Here is an 18,267-nt window from a genome sequence, read left to right on the forward strand (position 1 = left end):
CTCAGGAAAAGGAAAACATTTTGTGGACTTTGTTTTGGGTTTGTTTTGAGACAGAGCTCAAGCTAGCGTCAAACTCAAAGCAATCCTTCTGCCTCAGCCTCCAAGTGATGGGATTACAGATATAAACCACAGGCCTGTTACAAAATGGATTATTCCCTAAATTTAAGATACATGGTTTTTATATGTTTGTTGGAACAGGACCACTTTATGTAGTCCAGGTGGGCCTCTGACTCAGTCGCTCGCCTCAATTTCCTAAGTGCTGGAAGGAGAGGTGTATACAACTATATACTCTGCCTTTTGTCTTTGATTTTGTTTGCTGAAGGATTAAACACACACACACACACACACACACACACACACACACACACACACACTGTAGGCTAGTCTTAAGTGGTTCGTTTGTTTCTCCCCTTCTGTGATGTGTGATGCTCACTCAGCCAGCACTCTAGTCTCAGCTACACCCTCAGATATGCGGTTCTTTGTGGTTTTAAAATTCAACAGAAGCAGATATGAAAGTAAGAGACACCAACAATACATATGTGCATGTATCAACATATATATGCACACAAAGTCTTTGTTTTTTGAGACACGGTCTCACTATGTAGCCCTGGCTGTCCTGGAACTGGTAGACCAGGCTGGCCTCAAACTCAGAGATCCACCTGCCTCTGCCTCCTGAGTGCTGGGGTTAAAGGTGTGCTCACCACTGCCTGGCACATGCAAAGTTTTTTTTTAAAAATCATGAATATATAACCATTTGGGGGATAGTAAATAATTTTACATAAAAGTCACTATACATTTGTGAGATAAGTGATGTTCTAATGATGACCTTGTATTAAGCTGGCATATAGAAAACGTTTCAAAAGTCAAGAACAATTCTAGGATATTTTGTAACAACCACAGGAACTCTTTAAATGGCATTTTCACATTTCCTTCCCTGCCAGTCCTTAATGAGCTACTACTAAGTCTGCAATCGTTCAAGTCCACACAACTGTAAACAAACACTTACATATTTAAGAAAGATGTCACCAATGCTTTTGCTCTCATCCCAGTTAACAATAAGGTCTTCAAGATCATCCTGAAATACAACAAATCGAAACATTGAAACTCAATAGCTCCTTACATATCTTATAACATTTATGAGATCTTTTGCTGAAAAAAAAAACCAAAACTTTATGCAGTACCTTAATCTTATATGTAAACTCCTTTTCTAACAAAGAATTAAATTTTTGTCTACAAAGAACATAACCTTTGGACTAATTAAGAAAATATACAAAGCACTGTCAGGCAGACCAATCCTAATTCCCCAATATGACTAATAGCTCAATGCTTTGTCTTACTAAATATAATGTTGATTGGCCTAATCAATTATGAAAAAGCTACTTTTAACCCTGCTTCTGTAGCAACTAATTTAACACAAGTCATTAAAAATTATAACCTGTAACATGGTCAAGCAAATTTTACTAGAAGGGACAGATGGTAAATATTCCAAGGCCATATGGCTTGTTACTAGCTCCCAATTCTGCAGAATGGAAGCAAGCATACAGTATGCAAATGGAGAGTGAGGAGACTGGGACAGGAGTCCTAAATGGGATGACTCTCTCAAAACTCTGCCCCGGGCTCGGCCATGTATGTGGAGGAGGAGGCAGAGAACCTGGATGACTCTAAGGAAGCAGCATCTTCCAGACACAGCAGAACTGAACACAGGACCTCACAGCAGTAGGATGCAAATATCTGCACAAACTCAAGCCAGACAAAACCCCAGCATTGAGAAAGGGAAACAGATTCAACAAATCCCTACCAAGTGATCTGGAACTGATCCCTTCTGGGAAATGGAAAGTGAGTTTTCTGCAATGGTCTGTCACTGGGTATATCAACTACATCAGGACAGGCCTCGTGCCCAGAAAGAGTTGGTCAACACAAAACAAGACTTTTTTTTCCCCCTTTTTGTGGGTTTTTTGTTGTACTTGGTATATTGTTTGTCCTGCTGGCTTTTTGTTTGTTTGTTTGTTTGTTTGCTGTAATTTTTTTTTTCTGTTTTTGAGATAAGGAACATGAAGTTAGGTGGGGAGGGAGGTGGGGAGCATCGGAGGAGTAGGGGAGGGGAAAGAATATAATCAAAATATAATGTATAAAAAAAAAGTATGAAAATGAATGGGCTCTACTGTAAGACTCTTTACCAAAACAGAGGGCTAGATGCAGCCTATGAACCACAAGTTTGCTAATCCCTGGTCCATAAAATTCCTCAGTCATCCTAAAACATAAAATACTCATAAAAATTTGAATGGGGAGATGGCTCAAGGGTCTAGAGCACTTTTCACTCTTTCAGAGTACCCAGGTTCAATTTCCAGCACCCATATCTCTAACTCCAGATTCCAGGGAATCCAATGCCAACTTCTGACCTCTGGGCACCAAGCACGCATGTGGTATGCATACAAACATGCAGGCAAAATATTTATCTACATACAATAAAATGTCTTAAAAAATTTTTTTGCCGGGTGGTGGTGGCGCACGCCTTTAATCCCAGCACTCGGGAAGCAGAGCCAGGCAGAGCCAGGCAGATCTCTGTGAGTTCGAGGCCAGCCTGCGATACAAAGTGAGTCCCAGGAAAGGCGCAAAGCTACACAGAGAAACCCTGTCTCAAAAACCAAAAAAAAAAAAAAAATTTATTGAAGACATTTACAAAATTTAAGCCAAGAGTGGTGTCTCAACTCTGTAACCCCTAGCTGAGCAAGGAGGATCTCGATGAGCTCAAAGACAGCTACTAGTGAGATGTTAAGTCTCACATACAAAACTTATTTACTTAGCTAGGCAGAAAGACCTGAAATGTTACAATAAGTATATACAACCCCCAAAGAGAATGCTGTCCATCTTTAATGCACATTTACCTTTATCTTCATATGTACATCAAAGATATCTGGGATGCTCCCAAAAATAGTCTTGATCTCCTCTGGAGCAAGAATAGGTCCACCACGTTGCCCTTCTTCTTCTAGTGGCACCTGAAATAACTAAGTGGGGGAGGAATCTACTTTAGGCAAACCATGAGAAAAAGAAGGCTAAAACATAAACAGTGACAGTGACAGCAACATCAAAAATAGTCGAGGGAGGCCGGGCGGTGGTGGCGCACGCCTTTAATCCCAGCACTCGGGAGGCAGAGGCAGGCGGATCTCTGTGAGTTCGAGGCCAGCCTGGTCTCCAAAGCGAGTACCAGGAAAGGCGCAAAGCTACACAGAGAAACCCTGTCTCGAAAAACCAAAAAAAAAAAAAAAAAAAAAAAAAATAGTCGAGGGAAAAACCTTTCCTAAATTTCACAATCTTTTCTCCTAACATTTTATTTCTCATTCTTATATCGATATACTCTGTACAGGCACACACTTGGGGGGCGGGGGTTAAGTGCATTGGCTGCTCTTCCAGGGCACCCAGGTTCGGTTCTCAGCAACCATATGGTGGTTTACAACCTTCTATAACTCCAATCCCAAGGAATCCAATACATTCTTCTTGGTTCCACCAGAACAGTAGCAAAACACCCATAAACATAAAACAAAAATAAATCTGTTTTTTTCCAAAGGAAACCAAACAAATTATTAGAATTAGTAGAAAAGTTAATTCCTTTTTATTCAATTTGTAACAAAGAAAGTAATAAGCTTTCTAGACACATAACAGTGGTATAATACTAAATGTTTTAGAAATGGCAACATAAAAATTCAGTAGCAAAGAAACTAGATTTCTAAATCTCATGAGAAAACCTAAACTCTGCCCACTTATCACTGTAGCATTTTTATACTATTATCAGTGTGTGTTTCTGTGTGTCAAAGACAGAAGCGGGAGAGGGGGAGACAGAAGGTAGGGAGGAGGGGAGGGGGGGAACACGCAAGTAGGGAGAAGGGGGAGAGAAACACGGTGCCCACGTGCAACAGTGCACATGCACAAGTCAGAGGAAAACTCTCCAAAGTCAGTCTTCCCCTCCCACCCTGGATCTGGGATCAATGAAGGCCTTTCGGGGCAAGTACATTCTTGACTCACTGAGCCATCTCACTGGTCCTGCTGTGCCAATTATAAGGAAAAAAAGAAGTAACAAAACCTCAAATAACCTTAGCTTCCAGGTACTGGGGTTTCAGGGATGGACGACTATACCCAGCTGTGGTTTTCTTATTTTTATTCGTTTTTAGCAGGTAGATTTCACCCCATTTATACAAGTGGGGGTGAGGGGCCTGTGTTGTGGAAACTATAAACTGCTGTGTGACTTGGAAGTAATGGACTGGTTATGTTAATGGTGTGGATAATAAAATCTATGCCCATGTATGCTGCATATGCACTCTCCCCTAGAGCTACTCCACCCCTGTAATGGTGACAATTTTTAATATTCAAGTACTTTTTCTCCTTTTTCATTACATCTGTGGCATGTGTGCGCATGTGCACGTGGAAGCCTGAGGTTGATGCTGAGAATCATCCTTCATGGCTTTCCCATCTTATGCACTGCAGCAGGTCCTCTTCAGTCAAACCCAAAGGTAGCCAACACGGCGGATCTTACAGTCAGACTGCTCCGGGGTTCCCATGAACTTCTGAGGCTGGAATAAGGCTGGCAGCCAAGCCCAGCCAGCATTTACAAGGTTCTGGAGAGCCAAATCCCAGGCCTCCTGTCCGCACGGCAAGCACTTCAACCTGACCATCCTCCCCACACTTCTGCTGTTCTCTACGGTACACGGCACTTTATTTTGGGTTCCCCAGCCCGTGTGTGTGTGTGTGTGTGTGTGTGTGTGTGTGTGTGTGTGTGTGTGTGTGTGTGTGTGTGTGTAAATTTTTTTCCATGAAAACTAGGACCGGGGATGTGGCTCAGTTAGCAGTGCTCGCCTGACACACACAGCACGCAGGGGTCCCTGTGACCATCCGCAGCACCACACAAAACTGGCAGGGTGGTGCACACCTGAAAGTCCTAGCACTTGAGTGGGAACAGGAGGATCCGAAGTCCAAAGTTATCCTGGCTACACAGCAAGTGTCAGAGCAGCCTGGGATACAGAGGATACCATCTCAAAAGGTTGGGGGGCGGGGGGGGAACGGGACAACACAACTAAATCTATTAGTTTTCCTGTTTTAAGGTAAACTTGGAGACCTTTACAATATCCCGAATGGTCTCTTTCACGACCTAAAGCTACTTCAGATGACACGAAAACGTCCAGTTCCTGGCTTTCATACCTTAAACTTCAGTTTGCTTATTCCTCACTGTCTTTTGCACTCTAACGCTGTCAGGAGTCATTTAAAGCACTGACTTCTCATCAGAAGCACTTCACAGTTCTGTCTGGTCGCTTGTGCCTGGTTTTGACACAGGGTTTCACTACAGCCCACTGGTCTTGCCCTCCCTGCCTCCACCTCCACAGCACTGACATTACTGATATTCCAAGCGGGCATTACCATGACCAGCTCAAAGAATGTTTAAACACAGATAAGCAATGAGACCCATGTTTGAGTAACTACTGCCATCTGATGGAACACACGCAAGGACTGAGAAAATTACTGACATCAGAGTTGTTCAGCTTCTCAGTATTGTTTGGACAATACCTTTTCACACATATGCTGTATTAAATAGGACGATTTCTCTAGAACACAAACCAGAAAATTCTATAGTTCTAACTGTAAGGCGGTATCTTTACAATGTGAAGCTGTAAGAACTCAATGTAGTCAGTCATTGTCAGCCTAAAAGAAAACAAGAAACTGGGATCTTACGTGGATTTTTAGGTACAAAGCCGCTAGGTCACACAAAGGCTATAGCATTCTAGCAAAGGCACTTCTAACAGACAAACTGAACAGCTGCTTCTGACTGGCACCACTAGTGACCGCTGGGGTCAAGGATTATTGTTTTAAACAGGCTGATGCTATACTACTTGGTTTGGTCTTTCAGGTCATCCTCCTGCCGGGGTAAGATCGGTGCACATCTGCTCTCCGTGTACTCAGGAGAGAGAGAGAGAGTAGGGTCATTCCAAGTTTGAGGCCAGCCTATGTCATGTATTGAGTGCCAGCCCAGCCAGAATTATACAGCAAGATTTATCTCAACCCCATACCCTCAATGCCACCCAAAAGAAAACCCAATATCCTTTAAAAGAACAAGACACAGAATCACAGAAGGGAAGCAAGAGGGCAGAGTCTTTTAGAAAGTTATCTAGGACCTAACTCACACTCACTTGAATGACTGTGGCCAGTATGTTGACGTGACAGTCTTTTAGGAAGTTATCTAGAACCTAACTCATACTCACTTGAATAATGGTGGCCAGTATGTTGACATAATTACTCTCAGTCTGATAGAGTTCTTTGGCCACCTGCCACCTGGCTGACTGCTTCGGAGGAACTGGAGTAGAACTTCTAGAAGACTTAGTACACGACTTGGGTGTTTCTGAAAAGGAAGAGATTTAACTGGAAGGCAGATCTACACATTATACAGACAATAGCACCACCATAGAGATTTCTGTTAAATTTTCTCATAGGATAAGGCCAGAAAAATACAGTGACCAAGAATGTCATTAATTCTGAGCTGAGAATATAGCTCAATGGGAGAAAGCTGACCTGGTACATGCGAGGTTCTAGGTCCAGTCTCAATACCAATTACAAAACTGACATACATTTTACTAATAATGGCCGATAGTCTTTGAACTTGCCACGGTCATTAAATCAAAAGGAAGTTTCCTAGATGAGAGGAACCTAAATGATGAAAATAATGTGTATCCTGAATTGTACTCTAAATTAAAATACAAACTTTTGTTGTTGTTTGGGTCGGGGGCTAGAAATCAGGACATGATTAAGAAAACTAGAGAAATCTAAAATATTAGATTTGGTTCATGGAATTAATGTTATGTGGTTATTTAAAAAACGTCCCCAAACCAGCTACAGTGGTACATGTCTGTAAGCTCATCGTTCAGGATGCTGAAGGAAAGCCATGATGACTTCAGGAATACCCAGGACTACACAGTGATATCCCCTACCTGTCTCAAAGCATGAGCTGATGATGTAGTGGGAAAGCACTCCCCCGGGATGTTTTGGTCCTGAGTTCAACCCATGTTCAGAAAGTACACACACATACACAAAGAAATGTCCAAACACAGACACTTAGATATTGAAAACTAAGGACTCATCATGCTTTCCACTTACTCCCTCCTCTCACACAGCACAAACGGATATGGAGGAATGTGTATGGATAATGATTTTTGACTGAACTGATTCCAAAGAAAGCATGGCAGAATAATCCTATGGAGAGAACCTGAAAAACCACAGGTTTTTGAAAAGCTAAAATAGAAAAAAAAAATGTTAAAATACTTCAGTGTAAAACAAGAGGAAACCAGGCACTGTGGTGCATGTCTTTAATCTGAACACTCAGGAAGCAGAAGTAAGTGAATCTTTATGAGTTCAAAGCCAGCCTGGTCTACATGGTGAGTTCCAGGACAGCCAGGACCATGTCTAGAGACCCTACCTCAATAAATAAATAAATAAGACATGAAAGAGGAAAGGGTGGGCTATGATTACACTATTACAATAATGTAAACTTTCTGCAGATAGAAGAAGCTTCCTTCACAGATGAGCCAACAGGCTCTGTGGTTAAGAACACTGGCTGTTTTTACAGAGATCTGGAATCAATTACCAATACCCACACAAAAGCTCAGAACTGACTAACTCCAGCTCAAAGATCCGACCCCCTCTTCTGACCTCTAGAGCAGTGGTTCTCAACTAGGGGGTCAAATGGCTTTCACAGGGGCCACATATCAGATACCGTGCATACCAGATAGCTATATTACGATTCATACCAGTAGCTTAATCACAGTTATGAAGTAGCAACAAAATAATGTTATGGCTGGGGGTCACCACAAACAACATGAGGAACTGTACTCAAGGGTAGCAGCATTAGAAAGGTTGAGAACCTCTGCTCTAGAGGACCACGCATGCACATAGTGTACAAACATGTATGCCAACAAACAAACCATTTACACACATGAAATAAATCTTTAAAAAATGAACCAAAATTGTTAGTTCAAAGTAATCTTAACATAGAAACAGTCCCAGTCCAACCGAAAATGGAAGAAAGGCAGAAGAATTAGCATGTTTTAAGCATATATCATGAAACAAAAATTGGAGAAAAGCTTAAAATTAATTTTCTCTCTTTTTTTTTTTTTTCCAAGACAGAGTTTTTCTGTGTAGCTTTGGAGCCTGTCCTGGAACTCGCTCTATAGCCCAGGCTGCCCTCAAAAAAATTCATTTTCTTACTCTCAGTATGATTAGAACACTTTAGCATTACGTGTAGAAGAATGTTTCACAAAAAAAAAAAAAAAAAAATGTAGTATGGAAAACAAACAGTAACTATTCCTAACCCTTACTTAGTTTTACACAAATATCTTTAAACATTTTTACATTAAGACAATCATGTGTATTGTGGAGTTCTAAGTTGTTTGAAAAATAATAGAGTTCGAAATAGTTCCCATATGTCCTACATTAATTCAGGCTATTCAGGCTACATAAGCCTGCCCTAAGCCTCAGGATACTTGAATGAGGAAACGTCTGAGATCTAGTGATGTTAAATTACACTGTGTCTAGCTGGGACCTGCCAGCTGGAGACCTGACATAAGAGTGTGTCATGTGTCTGCTTTAATGGTTAATTTTCTTCTCCTCTCTCCTAAACTGCACATTCAAGCCCTGTACCTTTAAGATCGGCTCCTTACTACCTCATGCCCTCGTCCATACAACTACAGAACCAAGCCGAATCTGGTCATGTAGGCCTGTGACCCTAGTTACTTGGAAGGTTGAAACAAAAAAGATTAAATTGAAATTTTAAAAGCTACTCACTTTCCACCTGATTTTCCTAAAACCGAACTATCATCTTCAAAGATGAAGTATCATTTAGGCCAAGGCCACACCTGTTTCATTTAATGACTCCTGAAGCCACACAGGGTGGCTCACAGCTGTGACACTGACTTAGGAGGGGAAGAAGACAGGAGGATCGGCTCAATGCCAGTCTCAGCTGCACAGGACATTCACAGCCACGATGGGCTGGGAGACCCTCAAAGAAACGGGAAAGAGCTACAACAGCACAAAGCAGCCATTCCATGACTTTTAAAACAGAGGTGTGATGCATTTTAAATACCCATTTTTAAAGACTTTTATAAGTCTAACATGTACAAAGGCAAAACTCAAAATGAAGATGTAATGTAGGAGTCACTATCATAAAAAAGCGTCTGCTACAAGAAAAACTGAGGAAGGACGGACGGGAAAAGACACAGGAGTTCCCGTTCGGTTCAGTCTCAGATCCTCACTGCCTAAGGACAGAATGTCTCAAGTTAGCAGCTAAGCAGAGAAGATACATTCAGGGACATCAGCAGAGAAAATTAAAGACGGGGAATTAAATGAGATCATGAGGCATTTGGAGTTAGAGTTGGAAGGGAAAGTTCAGCAAAGGAGAAAGAAGTAAGTTCTATCAGGAAGTCCGGGAAGGCTGGGGATGTGTCCAGGAAGGAGTTAGCTGTTCAAATGCTGAGTGCTGTGAATTACATAGAAACTGTCTCCCAGGAGAGAAATGACACGTAGTAGGGACTGCTACTTAATGGGGACGAGCGGAAAGGATAAGGGAAACAAGGATGAGTTAGTTCATGGATCATACAGGCAATTCTCTGAAGCATACTAATGGAAAGGGAACAGGAAAATGGCACAATTAGGAGAGAATGCCATGGAGTCAAAAGCTTTTATGTTTTTCTATCTAAAATCTAGAAAATACTACATATTTACAGACTAAAGAGAGACATACTGGTGATGAAAACAGGGTTAATCATAGTCTTCCTGTCAGTCCAACACAAAGTGACATCACCCTCCTTGGACTTTACCTAGTCAGTCACCATATTTCCCCATAATAAATGTAACATTGCTTATAGTTCTCTTTAGTGGTGTGGTGGTGCATTCCTCCAAGCCCAGGACTTGAGAAGCAGGGTAAGCAGCAGTTTAAGACCAGCCTCAGCTATGAGTCCTAGTCTTAAAAAAAAAAAAAAAGGGCTGGAGAGATGGCTTAGCGGTTAGGAGCACTGGCTGCTCTTCCAGAGGTCCTGAGTTCAATTGCCAGCAACCACATGGTGGCTCACAACCATCTGTAATGAGATCTGGTGCCCTCTTCTGGCCTGCAGGGGTACATGCAGGCAGAACACTGTATACACAATAAACAAATAAATCTAAAAAAAAAAAAAAAAAAAGTTTAAAAAAAAATCTTTTAAAATAGCTGTCACTCTCCAGTTATAGCCCTGGGAAAGGCATAATCCCCTGCACCTCAGTTCAGTGGCCTATAAATCAGACACCACCTATTAAAAACACACAAAAGCTTACAGTGAACGATCTAGTTGACTGATTTATGAAATTTGTTTTTTTGGTTTGGTTTGGTTTGGTTTTTGAGACAGAGTCTCATATTGGCCAGACAGCCTTGAACTCATCTTCTGGTCTCCACCTGCCCAGTCCTGGAATTATAGGGGTGTATCACCTTGCCCAGCTATGCTTAGCTTTCCAAGTGTCTTATTTCCTCGACTAGGAAAAGTTAATTAATAGAAAAGCCTTTCCTGTTCATTCACTGGAGTAGGGATTCTTCTATTAGTTACTAGTTTTGTAAGATGTGAATTACCTCCATAGTGAATGCTGGACTCGGGTGTGTTGGAAATGTCCAGGAGGGAACCAATAGAAAGGGAATGCTCAGCCGAGGGCCGCTTCCGGGGAGGGAACGGGGAGAGGTCAGTCTCTCTGGAGAGCTGGGCCAGTGTTTCTCTCAGTCTGCGCCGTTTGCGGTTGCTGTTTGGAGTGCTTAGAGAAAGCAGAGACACTGACTTCTTGAGCTCAGGAGTGTTAGTCTGAAATGAAAAGCACAGAAGCTCAGTGTTATCATGATGGCTCTGACTGAGACAGGAACACCAAAATTCTCAGAATCTTGCAGTCTACTGGACAACTGCAAAGCTTCATGAAACAGAACGGTCAGGACACCACTGTAACAGGCAGCCTCGCACCTCCTCCATGACTCCTTCTCCATGAATAGCTAGCTGTCTCTTAGCCTGTTTACTAGCTACTCTTCTAGGGCATGAACTGAGAGAGGGTGAGCCACACCCTGCGTCCTCAGTCTCGACTACAGCAGGGGGGACCTTAGTACGCTTCAGTCTCTCCTGAAACATTCCTAGTTCAACCAGAGTTCAGAGTTCTCTCACTACATCTAAAGCACACTTCAAACTTCACTGAGAACTTTACATCAAGAACAAGACTAAGGAGCACAGTGAGATAATTACATAGATTTTATAGAGGAAACAGTAAGTCTAAAACCTTATACTCAACACAGCATTCAAAAATGATTTTCATCTTTCTGAGGCAGTGTCTTGCTGAGTAGCCTGGGCTCCCTGGTACCTCACTACATTGCCAAAGCTGGCCTCAAACTCACTGAAAACCTTCTTCTGAAGCCTCCTAGGTAATGGGATTATGGTCATGTGCCATCACACCTGGCTTCTCCACTCAAAATTACTAAATCTCAAACTGAAGTAAATCTTCTCAAAAATCTTTCTAGAATTTAATAGTCCTCTTTGTTGATATCCAACATGAAAATGGAATCTTTCTTGCGTACATTCATCTTTTCAATAACAATGACTCACAATTCTGAATAATACACGGCTCTTCAGGATATTAAGAACTCTGGGTCTTCCTATCTATTGAACTTCACCTATTGGTTTTCTTTCCCCTAATTTAAAAAAACTACTCTGAACTACTTAGTCGCAAGCTTGCTTACCTCTCCCTGCACCCAATGTCCTCACCTGGTTAGCCTAGGATGCTGGTTCAACATTCACTTCTCCTATCCAACCTGCCACTCTCTCAGAATGAGATTCTCTAAAACAGTATCTGGTTATAACGCACCTTTGTTCTAGCAGGGTTGTAAAGTTTCTAAAGACAAGGGTGTTACTGTTGATGACAGTATCGTCAACAATCAGCAGAGAATAACTTATGTTATATTAAATGTCTTCGTTAGGGTTTCTATTGTTGTGATAAAATACCATGAGCAAAAGCCATTTGGTTAAAGAAGGGCTTATTTCATCTTACAGCTTACAGTCCATCCACCATCCCGGGAAGTCAGCGCAGGGACCAGAGGCAGGGTGTAAAGCAGTGGCCATGAAGAGTACTGCTTCTTGGCTTGCTTGCTCCTCATGGGTTGCTCAGCCTGTTTTCTTATAGTTCCCAGGACCACCAAAGGACCACAGCCACAGTGAAGGGGGCTCTCCCACATCAATCAAAAATGTGTATCACAGGCTTGCTCACAAGCCAATCTGGTTGGGATATTTTCTCAACTGAGGCTCCTTCTTCCCAAATGACTTAAGCTATGTCAAGTTGGCTTACAACTAGTAAGGACATTAAAAGAAAACTCACTGCCTTGCACAGTTTCACTTAAATTTACAAAGACTAAGAATATGGTATTCAAACTATTTCTTCTAAAAAGCTAGATATATGACATGTATACTAATTATACCATGCTTTCTAAATGTATCAATTTTATACGATACAAAAGTATCAATTTTATATGGGGGGGGGGGGATTCACAGAACCAATAGCTCAAGAGCAAAAACCTACCTTTTCATACAAATACATAGTTTCTCCAGCACGAGCATCCATCTGAATGCTTCCCCAGAACCACTAGAGGAGAAAGAAAATATTCAATGAAATTTTAAATCTACATCAGCAGAGAAGCTAGAGTATTGTTAAAGCTACCTAATTTCATTCTGGAGTTACTTGCCTCTTGCTTGACAACAAAAAGTTTCTTTGAGGGCTCAAATGGAAGTTCCTTTACTGTATTCTCTTCAACAATAAGGTGAGTGCACCTTTCATCCCCAACTGGTAAATAGCTACCTCCTAAAGAGAACAGGAGCACAGATAAACAAACATAAATCAGCCAAATAACTGCTCTCCAAACTCCATCTCTACAGCAGCTATTTATTAGGAAGCGATTGAATAGGCCTGAGGAATAAAAATGTATACAACTTTTATAATATTAGTCATTTCTAATAAGAGCTGCAAGGGTTTATTTCGGCTGGGTTCAAGGGTCCATGCATGGCAGAAGAGCCGCGGTAGCAGAAGCAAGGGATGGCTGGTCACATTTCAGGAAACACAGAAAGAAACACAGGTGCTCAGCTCACTTTCTCCTTCATATGCATGGGACCATGGGACAGCACACTCACAGTCAGAGGGGGTCTTCCGCCTCCAGCAGTCTAGGCTAGAAACTCCCTCAGAACTGCTCAGACACTAGTCTCTGGACAACATTAACCACCACATATATCTTGTTACGTTACCTTGCATTTCAGTCATTTCTTCCATACTGTTTTTCTCTTCATCCGAAAATCCCAGGAAACTTAAAATGCAATCTTGAAATGGGGGAACTTTAAATTCATTTCTAAAGTCATCAACTGCTGCGCAGAAACATCTAAAAACAAATATGCACTTGTAAAGTCAGCTTAAATTCTATCAGTTAGGCACATCCGTTTGGTATCTCAGGATTCTAAAGGTCTTAGCATAACGCACTTATTGAAAATATCTTACCTAAGGTCCTGAACTTATGCAGTTTGTTTTCGGTTTTGTCTGTTTTGCTTTCCTTTCTTAAAAAAGAGGGGGTTGTCTAGGATGTCGCTTAGTAACATGCATAGACCCTGGGGCCATTACACCTGACCAAATGTAATCACAGACAAGCTTCACATCCTGGCTGTGGTTTTGGAATTTTATAGTAGATATTCTCCAATTTCATGAAATTTTACATGATGATGAAGTGCCACAGCAGAGAATCAGTAATTGGAAAGTTAGCAAAATAAGATAATAAATTTTAAGCACCAATTCAAACATATCTAAACATAAAGTAGAAAAAACTGTAACATAATCCAAATACCTAAAAGCAGTAAGCTGTTACCTAGCTAATTTTAGAATGTTTACGATAATCATTTTATTTGTATGTGTGCACATGGGAGCCACAATGCACACATGGAAGCCAGCGGACAACCTCTGGAAGTTCAATCTCTCCCTGATGTGAGCCCTGGGAATCAAACACAGGTCAGCAGGCTGGGTAGCAAGCACCACCACCCACCAAAGCATCTTAACTACCCAATCAAACCTATTTCACAAAAATCAGTCCTGTGAGCTAACTCAGTAGGAAAGGCACGGTCAATCCCTAGAACTCACATAAAAGTAAATGGAGGAAACCAACTCCACAGTCATCCTCTGACCTCCAAATGTGTGCTGCAACACGCATGCCCACACATACTATCGTGCACGCACACACAAAGTATTTTTACAAAGTAAAATCCAATGATACAAAATCTTTCAATTAATTGTTTCATAACCTATGTTTTATTCCCTAAGCTATTCAAAGACTGAATTTATTTTTTTCTGTATGATCTACAAATTTAGTTTTTGTTGGCACATGGCTTTATCTTTAAAACAAAGGGTAAAATCACACATTTTAAAGAATAATATGTTGAGCTGGAGAGATGGCTCAGTAGTTAAGAACCCTGGTTGCTATTTCACAAGACAAGACCCAGGTTTGAGTCCCAGGACCCACATGGTAACTCCAGTTCCAGAGGATCTGATGCCATCTTCTTGCTTCCTCAGGCACTGCACACACGTGGTACAACAACGTGCATTCAAGTACGTACACACACACACACACACACACACACACACACACACACACACACACACACATCAATTTTCTTAAATAAATAAATAAATAACATGTTAAATTCACACAATAAACTACTGGATTCCTAAGCACTTACTGCTCATTCCGTCTTTCCCATGCTTTATAAATCCATTCTGGCTTCATAATTGGAGTACCCAGGCTCACAGCAACCTAAGAATATTAACATCCATCACAATGAGTTTTCACTGTAAATAACTACATTCAAGGAAGTGCTTCTAAAGAATTATGTACAAAACTCTTAGCAGAATTTTACATTCTACTTTATTAAAGTAATTGTAACTTTAAAATAAGTTCCATGGTACCCAATTCTGTTTTTTTTAAACTTTCTTTTTATTTATTCTTTGTGTCTTTTACATCATGCATCTCAATCCCATTCATTTCTTTGTCCCTCTGCCTGTGGAAAGCTCCCCTCCCGCAAAATAAAATTTAAGAGGAAAAAAGCTCAACATGGAGGCTGCAGTGTGACACTGTGAGTCACACCTTGAACCCCTTTGTCCGTGTATCTCTACTTCCAAGTGTTCACTGCAGAGAGCCATCGGTCTGGCTCGAGGCCTCTGCTTTCTACCACCTATGAGCGCTGGGCCCTCACTGGGACTCCTCTTGGATATCCTGCTGTTGCCCTATGTTGTGGAGATCCTGCTGCTTTGGGTCTGCAGAATCAGTCCCTTCACGTGCTCCAGCAGATCATAGGTGGGGTGGATGTTGGGTGGGACAACTCACAGCCCTGGTTCTGGGTCTGGGTAGCTGCAGGGTTGGTCGGTCGCCAGCTCTCCCCCTTCCTCACCACCAGGGTGAGCTCTCCAGCACTGCCCCAGCGAGTTCACCCCTGCAGCACTGAGCAAGAGCAGGGCCAGTTCTCCTGCTTTCACGTCCTCAGGGCCAGCACTCCCACACCTGGACCATCAGGGCCAGCCCTACTGTGTTGTCCAGGGGAGGTGCAGGGCCAGCTCTCCCACCCATGGGGTGGGGGACATCTCTCCAGGCTTAAACCACCATAGGGCAGATAAGGGGCAGGGCCAGACCTCCCAAGTTCCAGCTCACTCACACCCCTGTCAATAGGTGTGACAATATTGTGCTCTATTTCTCCTTTTGTTCCTGTTTCACACCTTGGAGGTACTGGTCAACATAGGACTACAAAAGAAACATGTGACTAAGTCACTGAACTCCTAGAGTACGGGTTTAAATTACTAGGGGTCTAGTAAGATGGCTCAGTGTGCCCGCTGTCAAGCCTGACGACCTGAGCTCAAGCCCAGGATCCACATGGTAGAAGAAGAGACCCAAACTTCTACAACAGTGGTTCTCAAGTGTGTGTGTGTGTGTGTGGGGGGGGGGGGGGGGGGGGGGGGCCTGCCATGGCAGTGTAGCCAGCACCAGAAACGGATACTGACCTTGACACTATGAAGACAAATATGAGGACATCATGTCTTGTAGTTATCAGAACAATCCTATTGTCTGCCCCGCCTGCAGGGCTACAACGGGTTCTCGACCACCCTAAGGAGGGAATGTAGGGACAGGAGACACAAAGGAAATACACCAAGTCTAGATTCTGATCAAGGTGCAACTTTATTTTTCTCCAGGAGGGTTTATATAGTTCCTGCAGGGTGCGGGGGGAGCAAGAAGCTGTCATCTGCATAAGGTGGGGCAAGCTAACAGGATGTTTGTATAGGATGTTTACAGGGTGAAAGGGTCAAGGGCTCTGCCTCAATGTCCTGTTGCTAGGCAACCTGACTGTAAGATGATCTAGTTCCCTGTCTTATGGGGGTCTGTATTTTTCCACTAATTAGAGATTCTGTCCTTGTCCCTGACAATTGTCTTAACTTAATGTAAAATGGTGCAGTATTACAAAAAAAATTTAAAGCAACATGTATTTTCATATTTCTTTCTTTTTATAGGCTATTACAATCTTAAAACAAAGGTAATATACATTACCTGAGTTTTATGAATATCGCTACTTATTAGAGTATTGAGTGGACAATTGAAAAGCTTCCCATGTGTACCAACCATACAATTGACCTAAAATGAATGTCCTTTACCAGCCCAAATTTTTTGGACCTATATAAAGATTTTGATACTATTTGAATCAAAACTGTGATGCTACTGGACTGTTTAACAATATAAACTGAAAGACAAATGAGATTTCTCCTAATAAGTTACGTAGAGTACTGGCATTCACAAAGACAGAAATAAGTGTTTGTTTGCACTCTTTAAAGCAAGAGAAAGAGAAGCCCTAAAAAGTGCAAACAAAAGGGTTAATAGACAGATTATAACAAGAACTGTACAGTAAAGGAGATATAGCTATGAAACCGAACTGTGAACTTAAAATGACTCAAGTCTGAGTAGATTTTAGGTATATTTTACCACAATGGGAAACAGTAAGTCTTCCTTAGTACATAGTAATGAATTTAATTTTCAAACACACCTATGATATGCCAGACATTTCCACCCTATCAGGTATATATATACCCATTGCTAACTCTCCTTATTATGCTAGAGAACAGCTCTTCTCATCCCATAGTGGAGACCCCCACATGGGTCACGTATCAGAAGATATCCTGCATATCAGATATTTACATTAGGATTCACAACAATAGCAAAATTACAGTTATGAAGTAACAAGATAATTTTATAGTTGGGAGTCACCATAACATGAGTGTCGCAGCATTAGGAAGGTTAAGAACCACTGCTCTAGAGGCAGACACACACGGTATACAAATTTGCAAGCTGACAAAATATAAAACATTCCTACACATCAGCATTAAGAAGGTTGAAAACCACTGTTCTGTAAGTTTTCTTCTGGTCTCCATATGTTCAACATCACACACAGACACACACACACACACACACACACACACACACACACACACACACACACACACGAAAATAAATTTAGGGGAAATTCAAGCCAATTACCATTTCCTATATAAATACACCGAGAATGTGGGATGAATGATAAACTCCAGTTAAGACAATTCACTAGGATCAGTGACATGAATCAGTGGTTCAGAGCACTTGCCATGCAATCCCCAGGACCAATGAATGGAGAAAACCTATGCCTGCAAGTTGTCTTCTGACCTTCACACATGGGCCATAGTACAAGCACACATCCACATGCAAACACAGACACACAAAATAAATAAAATGTACAATTCAACTACAACTTAAAAGAGACTTCAATCCTACTAAGTTATTTTCAGCTGGCAGGATAGATAGTCCAGTAATCCCAGCACTTGGGAGGCTAGACTGGGATAGGCACAGTGGCCCACATCTTTAATCCCAGTACCTGGGAGGCAGAAGCAAGGTGATCTCTTAGAGTTTCAGACCAGCCTGGCCTATACACTGAATTCCACAACAGCCACGGTTACATAGAGATCTTGTCTCAATCAAACAAACAAATCAGCACAAGAGAGCCAACCTCTGAGCACAGGTGTGGGTGAGCCAGCCTCAAAACTGTGAACTTGAGAGAGCTGTCCCATGAACCATCCATCCATCTTGTGGTGGCATGAGCGGAGAAGAGCTGCCCCACCGCCATCAATGTCTGGGGCAGGTGGAGCTGA

At 41.9% G+C, this 18,267-nt stretch overlaps 1 protein-coding gene across 3 annotated transcripts in view; it reads right to left on the reverse strand.

The window, feature by feature from the left end:
• The window catches only part of Ect2 (epithelial cell transforming 2), a 64,871-nt gene that overhangs the window by 28,451 nt on the left and 18,153 nt on the right, over nt 1–18,267 (reverse strand). For all 3 annotated transcript variants that reach the window (XM_052731677.1, XM_052731678.1, XM_052731676.1), the window contains 8 exons: nt 14,790–14,863; nt 13,317–13,447; nt 12,764–12,879; nt 12,601–12,663; nt 10,628–10,850; nt 6,246–6,382; nt 2,886–3,005; nt 1,007–1,075 (listed from right to left, as the gene is read on the reverse strand). In XM_052731677.1, the coding sequence (XP_052587637.1) occupies nt 1,007–1,075; nt 2,886–3,005; nt 6,246–6,382; nt 10,628–10,850; nt 12,601–12,663; nt 12,764–12,879; nt 13,317–13,447; nt 14,790–14,863 (933 nt within the window). The remainder of the gene's footprint in view (nt 1–1,006; nt 1,076–2,885; nt 3,006–6,245; nt 6,383–10,627; nt 10,851–12,600; nt 12,664–12,763; nt 12,880–13,316; nt 13,448–14,789; nt 14,864–18,267) is intronic.

This window comes from Peromyscus californicus, unplaced genomic scaffold, assembly GCF_007827085.1.
Source record: "Peromyscus californicus insignis strain IS unplaced genomic scaffold, ASM782708v3 Scaffold_9__1_contigs__length_137607984, whole genome shotgun sequence".
NCBI lineage: Eukaryota > Metazoa > Chordata > Mammalia > Rodentia > Cricetidae > Peromyscus > Peromyscus californicus.